Raw genomic sequence first — 9,879 nt, forward strand, 5'->3', positions numbered from 1 at the left:
CGCCGCAGTCGGAGTCACGGCTGCAGGGGGTGGGGTGGCAGGAGGCTGCGGAAATGAGCCTCAGTCGTGACACCAGGTCAGTGCGGCACGAAAGTGGCGCCACTCACTGTAGACAGGGTGGGTAGTGGGCAGTTGGACAAGGTTGGTGAGGTTCAGTTCTCTGGGTTGCATTTTTAAGATTCAAACTAACCAGGCTCTCCAGAGTAGTGCTGAGAGTGGACCAGCAGTACCTGACTAGAGCAATCTTCGGCAAGTGACGTAGCCTTCCCGAGTTCCCTCATCGTGCGCTCCCGGATTCCGCGTTCTACGCCTCCACTGTCGAGGTTCTTTGGTGAAAGCCTCGGCGCACGTATCCTCCCTAGCTGGGAAGCCTAGCGACCTAAGATAGTGGCTTAGCCTATGTATATATACTCTTGCCAAGTTGTTCCAAACCCTGTCTTCATTTCTTGACCCCTCCACTAGGGCTGCAAACTTAGTCCTGGTAAGATGGTTTCGGCTCCCACAGAACTCCTGAAACTGCTCTCAGCACACCACTTTTGTTTTCGTTAAGTTTGATACTAACCTTTCCTAGCTCCTCTGGTTAAGAAAACCAACTCACATTAGGCCTGGAACCTAACCACTTAGTTGTGTGACCCTGGAAGATGGGAAAGTTAGCCCCTCGTCTAAAAAATGGGGACAGTGGTATACTTCCCTAATAGAATAGGCTGCACATTAAAAATCACATGGTTCCTTAAAAAACTACAAATAGAACTACCATATGACCCAGCCATCCCACTACTGGGTATATACCCTGAGAAAACCATAATTCAAAAATAGTCATGTACCAAAGTGTTCATTGCAGCTCTATTTACAATAGCCCGGAGATGGAAACAACCTAAGTGTCCATCATCGGATGAATGGATAAAGAAGATGTGCCACATATATACAATGGAATATTACTCAGCCATAAAAAGAAACGAAATTGAGCTATTTGTAATGAGGTGGATAGACCTAGAGTCTGTCATACAGAGTGAAGTCAGTCAGAAAGAGAGAGACAAATACCGTATGCTAACACATATATATGGAATTTAAGGAAAAAAATGTCATGAAGAACCTAGGCGTACAACAGGAATAAAGACACAGACCTACTCGAGAATGGACTTGAGGATATGGGGAGGGGGAAGGGTGAACTGTGACAAAGCGAGAGAGAGGCATGGACATATATACCCTAACAAACGTAAGGTAGATAGCTAGTGGGAAGCAGCCGCATAGCACAGGGAGATCAGCTCGGTGCTTTGTGACTGCCTGGAGGGGTGGGATAGGGAGGGTGGGAGGGAGGGAGACGCAAGCAGGAAGAGATATGGGAACATATGTATATATATAACTGATTCATTTTGTTGTGAAGCAGAAATTAACACACCATTGTAAAGCAATTATACTCCAATAAAGATGTTAAAAAAAAAATCACATGGAGACTTTAAAGGGAAAAAGCCTGGGCCCATCCCCAAACCAATGAAGAATTCAGTTCTGGAGTTGCACTCACAGTGGAGAACCACCCACCCAGGATAAGGTGGATTAAGTGTACACTAGCCCTCAATATATGACCAAATGTTTATTAAATGGGTCTGTTTTGAGTTTGCTGTCCCCTCCTCTTGGCTACCACACCCCTCACTGACACCTACCCAACTCTCTGCCCTGGCTCATGCTGTTCTACCAACAGGTGCCCAAATTCGACCTCCTCTGTGAAACTTCCTAATCCTCACAGCAGGAACCATCTCCTGTATTCCTCTAACATATTTTCACATACTATTACCCCTACACGATAAAACTCATTTTCCCAAGTCCTCCTGAGTAAAACAATATCTATCTAATCTCCATAAGCTTCCACTCCTCCTCTCACCATTCCCCACCCAAACACCCAAGGACTAAAATGTGCTAACACTGGAGATGCAAAATTTTAAATGGCTATTGTCCATAAAAGGCTTGATTCACTCAATCAAAAAAGCAAAGGACCTGCAATGCACTAGGCATTGTTCTCTAACTGCTGGAATAGAGGAGGCTAAGACTCAAACCTGATACTCAAATCTTGAGTGGCTGGGAAAAGTAACAGATAACAAGTAAATGGAAAATTGATTTCTGATAGTAAAAGATACTATAAAAAAAACAAAAAACAAGGTTACATGAAGAGATGTCAGAGATCTTTATCCAGAATGAAAAAGCCAAGTACACAGACCTCCTCAGGGCTGAGTGTTCCAGACACAAGATTTCAAGTGCCAAGACCGTACATTAGAAGCTCTTCATTTTTGAGGAACAAGAAAAAATATAGCTGGGAGCCATAAATTAAAGATCAAAGAATGGCCCTCTCAAATATCTCCCTGCCCTAATTTCTAGAACCTGTGAATATGCTACCTTATGTAGACTTTGCAGATGTACTTATATTCAGTATTAAGGAATTTGAGATGGGGAATTATCCTGGATTATCTGGGTGGCCCAACATAATCACGAAAGTCCATAAAAGAGGGAGGCAGGAGGATCAGAGCCAGAGATGATGGAAGGATGGAAACAGAGGTTACACTTTGAAGATGGAGAAGAGGCCACAAGCCAAGAATTGTAAGCAGCTTCTAGAAACTGGAAACTGCAAGGAAACGGATTCTCCCCTAGAGGCTCCGGAAGGCAGGAAGGCCTGCTGACACCTTGATTTAGCCCAGTGAAACTGATTTCGAACTTCTGACCTTCAAAGCTGTTAAGACAAGAAACTTGTGTTTTAAGTCACCTAAGTTTGTGGTAATTTGTGACAGCAGTGATAGAAAACAAATACTTAGTGCCTACTATAAGTTATGTCAGGTACTGGTTGGGATGAAAAAGAGCCCACCTTAAAAAGTTAACTGCTGAAGAGAAGGGAGCACTTGAATGAGAGGCACGTGTATGTTTTGGCTAGTTTGATACCAAATCTGTAAAGGAAAACAGTGGGAACAGAAAGTTGTCAATCTCCCCCTGCAGGTGGTCCCCAATGACACTTCAAGAATCTGTCCCATCCCAGACATCCTTGTGTAGCACTTACATTTGTGTTAAGTCTATCTTGCCCATTAACACAAGAAAGCAGAGGCTATTTTCCTTTGTACACCCCTGCTAAGTGCTCAAGTTACACAGCAGACAGCATTTACTTAGCACTTTGGGCCAGGCACTGCCCTAAGCATTTTCCATGACCTGACATATTTAGTCTTCACTAAAATCCTATGAAATTAGGTACTATTATTTCCCCCATTTTGCTGGTAAGGAACCAGAGATGAAGTAATTTAATGGCTCAAACTATTAAGTGGAAGCTGGATATGAATTCATGCAGTTTGGCTCCAGAGCCAGCATTCTTAATCCACTTTACCACAAAGGAAACTTCAAAGGTAAGCAAGACCAGGAAACACCGGGAACAGACAACTAAACTAGGGGAGCTAGGGGAAGACCTAATAAAGCTGGAACTTTGAAGGGTACAAAAAGGCAATGTACTTATGTGAAGTGAATCTTTGTATAAGTAGAACCTGGGTGGCCCAGACTTTCATCAGAGGTTGGTTAGCCTTCTAGTGGATGTGGATGATCTCTTGTAGAAAGTGACACCACTTTCAGGGGAGATTTTTAAGTAAAATAAGATATTAAGGTGCATTTCAACAGGTTCTAACAGTTCACAAAATATTCTCATGTTCAGTTTTAATCCTTACAATCCTGTGAAGGCAAATGATTATCCCAATTTACTCCCTAGCAATCTGACAGCTGTAACTGTCACCTGACAGCATGTTTTTGTTTATTCCCATTGCTTTAGTTATCTACCATATTCCCAGATGTCCACCCCACTTCCAAACTTTCTCATACATCTCCCTATCCTCTGGTCCTCTAGCCGCATTCGGAAACTATGTGGACAGTGAATTTCCAGGACTGAAAACGTGTGTCTGCAGAGGACATGTACAGCCCAAACACTGTTTCTTTGCCCTCCATATACCTACAGATCTTCCTATCCCCCTCACCAGCTTCACCAGTATTTGCTATTTTGGGTAATGATGTGTCAACATCCATGGACTGCAAAAAATGTGCCACTCAATGTTGAGAGTGGGGGAGACGGGCTGTTTAGGGGCAGGAGGGTATAATGGAACTCCGTACTTTCCACTCAGCTTTGCTGTGAACCTAAAACTGCTCTTAAAAAGTTAACTCTTTTGAAAAAAACATTATTAAATACCACCATCTGATATAGAGAATGCCATTTCTATTACTATTCCAAATCCTACATGCCTAGGTAGTTAGCAATATGCCACCTGGACAACTTTATTACAGTAATTACATGTTTTCTTCTGAGCCACTCCTACCGTTCAGAATACTGGTTGTGCAGACTCGTGGGCTATACTGTGTAGTTACCTACCAAAGCAGTAAAACAAAATAGGTAATTTCAAAACTTAAAGACTTTTAGGCTCCACCAAGAGATTAATGTATGATCTTGTTATACATTGATCCAACTGTTTACCAAGATATTAAATTTCTTGCAAAACACTATAGACATGTATACATGTAACATTGGTTTTATAAACTAATAACCTTGATTTCCCTCCAGGATTCACTGACCCTAAACTCACTAATCCAAATAGCTTCCAACACCCAAGAATTTAAATGTATCTGTCTAGCAACTTTCAAATACTAAAAAGTGATGATTCTGGTGCAAGAAAATCAAAAGAACAGGGCATCTATTTCACACGGCATCATACCCTTGGCACGATCAGTGAGAATCATAAACCTTTTTACTTTTATTTTATGCACTTCCCGTTACACTACACTTAAAACTTTCAGGTTTGCTAGCCTAGGTGAGATGATACATAAAAATATACTGGGAATGTTATTTCTAAGAGCCTTTCTATTTCAAGTTTTTGCTCACTAGTATTCTCATGAGTTCTTTAGGTGCTCCAAATAAATTGCATCCATGGGCACATTTCATTTCTTCCTTCTTGATATACACAATATGTAGTGGAATTATTAGGAACTCACGTAAGTATGGGTAGAAGATGCAAAGCAAAACCATAAAAGTGAAATACAAAAAGAAAATGACACGTTTACTCACTACTTTACAGGCAAGCCAAAGCCTGAGAAAATGGAATTTCAGCAAAACGGATTTTTATTTGTAAACTGAACCTTTAGTCATGCACAAAGGCCTGTGAAATGGGCTTTCTTAGAATAGACCCATTTTGGCCAACTCAAAAGTGAAAAATCAGGACTTCATACAGGAAAATCTTCAATAAACCCCAGGAATGTTTTTCACAAGATACAAACTGGACCCTAAGTTTTACACACAACAGGCTGTTGATCTGACTTAACTGTGTCACACCAAGATTTGCCACAATAGTTAGGGGACGGCTGAGAAAAGATAACAAAAAGTCACCAAGACAACAATACATTTCAATTTGAGCAGTCACTGTTTATTAACTGACCGGATTACAAAAATAATCATGGTAGATACCTGAAAGGAAGGGAAAAAACCCATTAAACACCTTAATAACTAAGAATTAACATAAACCAGGAAGTTATAAGAAACACCAATTCAGTTTCCACTATTAAGTAAGAAGAAAAAAAGGCTTTTTCTTCTCTCCATAAATGTCCTCAAAAGGAGAAACCAAACCAACTGCGATCATATATGATGGTTGATCCCCCCCACCCCACTAAATACTGCTTAGAACTCAAACCAAACCCTTACCAGAATAGTCATTTTTCCTCCAGTATTAAGTAAACTTCTTTCAAGATGTAGCTGCTCACCTTAGTTCATCCTTCTTATAAGTCTGTTGATCTGGTCTTCCCTGTTGCCAGCATCTCCACCTTCTACAAAATGGGTAGTCTTTTTCTTCATTCCACCTCGTGGAGAAGACAATTTGAAGGGCCACAGGAAGTTGTTTGCTTCTTTGAAACGTTTTCCAACAGTATAGATCTCATGAATCAGATCCTCCATGCAGATAATACCGTATTTGCCTGAACATAAATCATCAAGATGATTTAAAGTTACTAAAACTGTTTGAGACTATTAAATTTTTAAGGCATTAAGACAGGCTGTGACATAAAGAATTAGAAGTAAATCAAGAGTAAAGTAACAAAGAAGGAAATACATGACTTTATTTACAAAGATACAGCTCAAGCCAACAAAATCATACCTTCCATTTTTCATAAATATTGTAGGGAATAAAGGAAGATGCATAATAGTGAGAAAAATCAGGCCACAAGATGCCAAAAAATATCATTTTGTCTGATACAATAGCTTTTATAATTAATAATAATAATTTTTCCCCAAAGAGGCAGAACCTACCAAGAGATCGAGCAATCAACACGTTATCCGTCAGGGCAATTCGCTTCTTGTTGATTTTGCCATAACCACGCTTGTAGATCAATTCATTTACTGACTTCAGGTTTGGGTACCTAAATATGGAAATACAGATATAAATGACCCAATAAGACTATCACTGTCAAAACACCTGCCAGTTTACCAAACAGAAATCAAAGACACCTACCCCCATGCAATGTATGGTTCCACAATTCTCAGCATGTTAACTGAAGCCTTGTTGAGCTTCACAAAGGTGCCATTGAAAATCTGACGGAGGCGAAGAAGCTGCAACACCTTTCGAACCTTTGGGCTCACACCATTGATACTGCAATGAAAAAATACAAAATATTCATCAGAATTTTTACTAGTAAAAGACGAGAATTTATCAGAATTTATCAGAATTTTTACTAGTAAAAGACGAGAAACTAACTGTTACAATTTTGGGCAACACGTGTCACACCTAAATAAGAATCCTCTCATGTTACAAAGACCACTTTTCCCTTTAGTTAGCTATGTTCTATTACCTCTGCCAGCTTGCCTCCCCTGCAAGTACACTGTCTTTTGACACATACCTTTCACGTTTACAACTTTCCCTAACACTCTTATTACTTCTAGTTTTGCATACATCTTTGTCACAGCACTTACGAGGCTCCAATTTAACTGCTTTTGAAGTTAATCTCCAGGACACTGAACTCAAGCGCTCAATTCGAGAATGGATAGATGCTTTGGGCACAGGGCTTACAATCACTGAATTACTCTCCTCACCATCCAAATATTTTCATTCCAATGTTTCACAGCCAAGGTCCCCACAAGTACTGTGAAATTTTACTGGGATTGTGTAGCTTTCCCTCGAACACCAGAATGCAGTAAAAACTGAACTTACCCTCTGATCCTGATGACAAATGCCAACTTGGGTTCCGCGGGTACGTAGAAGTTGCCAGCTTTCCTGGCCATCCTAGCCATTCGAATCTCAGTTCTGTACATCTGCCGGTACTCCTTGTGGTAGTGCTTAGCTTTTTCATAGATGAGCTTCCTCCTTGCCTTTCGAAGCTGAAAACCAACATCAGTTGTTCATCTGCTTTTTAGCTCCCAGACACAACGAGCAGTATCAGTTCTTTCCAAGAAAACCCTTCCCTTGAAGCTTTCTCACCACAATGAGAGTTAACATCGCAAGACGGAGATAACTAACTTCATTTGGAAAGGTCGTTCTAAGCTAACCACGCTCACTGGTACAGCAGCTGAAGTAAACAAGCCTCGTTAAAAACAATCACCTCATTTTCAATCGTAGGGCCTTTTAACTTGGTGCCTCAAAAAAGTTTACTTACCATCTTCTGGGCAAATTTCTTTCTCAGGCGCTTGATCTTAAGCTCTGCGAAATTCTTTCGCTTCTTCTTAAGGGTTTCTGGCACAGCAGGAACCTTCTTTTTCTTCTCCCTAACATTAGCAGACAAAGCGTTAATTCAGAAAGCTCACAGCACTGCCAGCACTCCCATTCTGTACTGAGCGCTCACTCTTAACACTACTGTCACCACTGACTTCAAACGCACCTTTCTTTAACCGCTGTAGCGTGCTACGGTGTAAGATGCAGATTTTAGGAAATTCCTATGCCAGTAATATTTACCTTTAACACGGACCACTTTCTTTAAACGAGTCACAAAAATAACAAATTCACATTTAATCTACCATCACTCCCGGGGTCCCACGACAACAAAAATGCCGAGAGCAAACCGTGCAGAGTAAAAGGCTGCCGCAAGACACTGATCCCTAGACTATTAGTGAGTGTGAGTCTAAGAGGACTTAAGAGTCTCAAGGAGAAAAAAAAAAAAAACAAAACCTCAAACAAACCCCCAACGACAACCCTGGTTCAAGCCTCAAGCTCCATATGCTGTAAGCAGAGACCTGATGGCAGGGACGCTTCGGACAAATGCCAGCTAAGGAAAAAGAACCCCATTCAGAGATTCTGAGCCTCCTTCAAAAGACGAGAGACTGGACAACCTGTCGGCTCCGCACATATTCAGCTCTCACACCTCGTTCCCGGTAACTCCAAAACCTCCGCCCCAAGGCCTCCTGAAGCCCATTTCAGCCTAAGACCAGCAGGAGTGTCACACAACTTCACAAACACACAGGTAAGTCGACAAACAGACAGGTTACAGATGGAACGAGAGAGAGTGAGACAAAAGCCTCTGGTTTCGGGGATGGAGGAGGATTCTCGAGAGTACGAGGAGAGACTTACTCAGCACCTTCCATGGTTCCAGCCGGGAAAGAGGAAGTTGGCGCATGCGCGCTGTCCCACTTAAAGACGGCGAGTGTGAAGCCCCAAGACTCATAGGTGTCCCAGGATAAGCCAGAAAAAAAAAACTCAGAACTGAGAACTCGTATTGCAGAAGCAGAATTAAGAACTGCCTGATTCAGCCTCTTACGATCAAGTTTCAAGTAAAATCTGTATGGGAAAAATTAATGCATTGGTTAGACTCTTTAACCAATATGATGAGAGCAAAGAGTGCCGATACCTTGACTACTCGGGGTCCTAATCCCTGGGCTGCGTTGACAGGATACGGCTCGAATTCTACCCAGTAATATATGCAAATGACGCGCGACCGGGGCGCGAACTACAAATCCCGGCATGCATCACTTTCACGGCCCGCCTGGCGGGAGGGCAACGCTTGACCGGGTCGGTAGGGAAGCACGGCGGTGGTGATTCCAGCCGGGGAAATTGAGAGCCTTTGAGCCTACGTTCCAAAGCCTACGATTCGAAGTTGCCGGCTTTTGACCGCCTTCTCGGCTCCTTGCCAACCCCAGTAGAAGACCGGCACGCCCGTTGCCGCGCTGCCGAGGTCCTTCTCTTCGTTCCTCCAGCCTGCAGGGCTGTCTTCCGCAGCGCCTGATCGCAGGCGGGGCCACCCAGAGCCCGCTGGTTAACGAAAGTAACGAGACGGGGACAAGCGAGGAGCGGACGGCCAAAGGAAGATGGCCGGGGCACTGCCGACTGTCCGGTCTGGCAGGCGGAGGCCGGGACACCCCACGGCAGGGGGCGTGAACCGCGAAGGGAGGTGCGAGGAGGGCTGGAGGCTGCGGCCACGGCCATGAGAGAGGGGCTGCCCCGCCGCGGTTCGGCGGACGGCGAGCGGGCGGCGAGCGGGCGGGGGGCTGGGCCGGGGGCGGGGTGCGCCCGGGGGCGGGGAGGGCCGAGCCGAGGGAGGGCCGATGCCGCCGCCGGCTCTTCCCGGTCGCGGGTTATATAGCGCGGAGTGTGGAGCCTTCTCAGAGGCGGTCGGGAGCGCTCCGAGTTGCAAGCGGCGCTGCGGTTCGGAGCCCGGTTCCCGAGTGACAGCCGCGGGGAGTGCAGGGCAGGGGGACACGAGACAGCGGAGGCAGCTGCAAGACGTCGGGGAGCGCTCTCCTGCACCGAGCGAGTCGCTCCTTCCTGGCGTTCCCGCTGCCCCGCACCCCACTCTTCCACCCTCTCGCAACTTGGATCAAGTTGACAACTCCCGCGGCGGCCGGCCGGCCCGTGCCGTCTCCGCTGCGCGCCCCTCCCCCGGAGTGAGAGGGAGCCGCCGCGC

The 9,879-nt window shown here is 44.4% G+C and overlaps 1 protein-coding gene across 2 annotated transcripts; it reads right to left on the bottom strand.

The window, feature by feature from the left end:
• Positions 1-5,102: 5,102 nt before the first annotated feature.
• Positions 5,103-9,449, bottom strand: RPL7 (ribosomal protein L7). 2 transcript variants are annotated; one of them, XM_032609886.1, is made up of 7 exons: positions 8,550-9,449; positions 7,642-7,750; positions 7,200-7,366; positions 6,504-6,641; positions 6,302-6,411; positions 5,761-5,970; positions 5,401-5,467 (listed from the first exon to the last, which is right to left on the bottom strand). In XM_032609886.1, exons 1-6 carry the CDS (start codon positions 8,561-8,563, stop codon positions 5,762-5,764), a joined length of 747 nt encoding a protein of 248 aa, XP_032465777.1. In that variant the 5' UTR covers positions 8,564-9,449; the 3' UTR covers positions 5,401-5,467; position 5,761. The 2 variants fall into 2 exon arrangements, with proteins under 2 accessions (XP_032465776.1, XP_032465777.1); XM_032609885.1 differs by having other exon boundaries at positions 5,103-5,970; positions 8,550-8,700.
• Between the last annotated feature and the right edge of the window lie 430 nt (positions 9,450-9,879).

The sequence above is a fragment of the Phocoena sinus genome, chromosome 17 (genome assembly GCF_008692025.1).
Source record: "Phocoena sinus isolate mPhoSin1 chromosome 17, mPhoSin1.pri, whole genome shotgun sequence".
NCBI lineage: Eukaryota > Metazoa > Chordata > Mammalia > Artiodactyla > Phocoenidae > Phocoena > Phocoena sinus.

Bases quoted from the DNA above. Each gene is read 5' to 3' on its own strand.
- RPL7 (XM_032609885.1), bottom strand. The intron at 7,367-7,641 runs GTAAGTAAACTT...GTTGGTTTTCAG, and splicing joins AGAAATTTGCCCAGAAGATG to CTTCGAAAGGCAAGGAGGAA. The intron at 6,642-7,199 runs GTAAGTTCAGTT...TTTTCATTGCAG, and splicing joins TTTGTCATCAGGATCAGAGG to TATCAATGGTGTGAGCCCAA.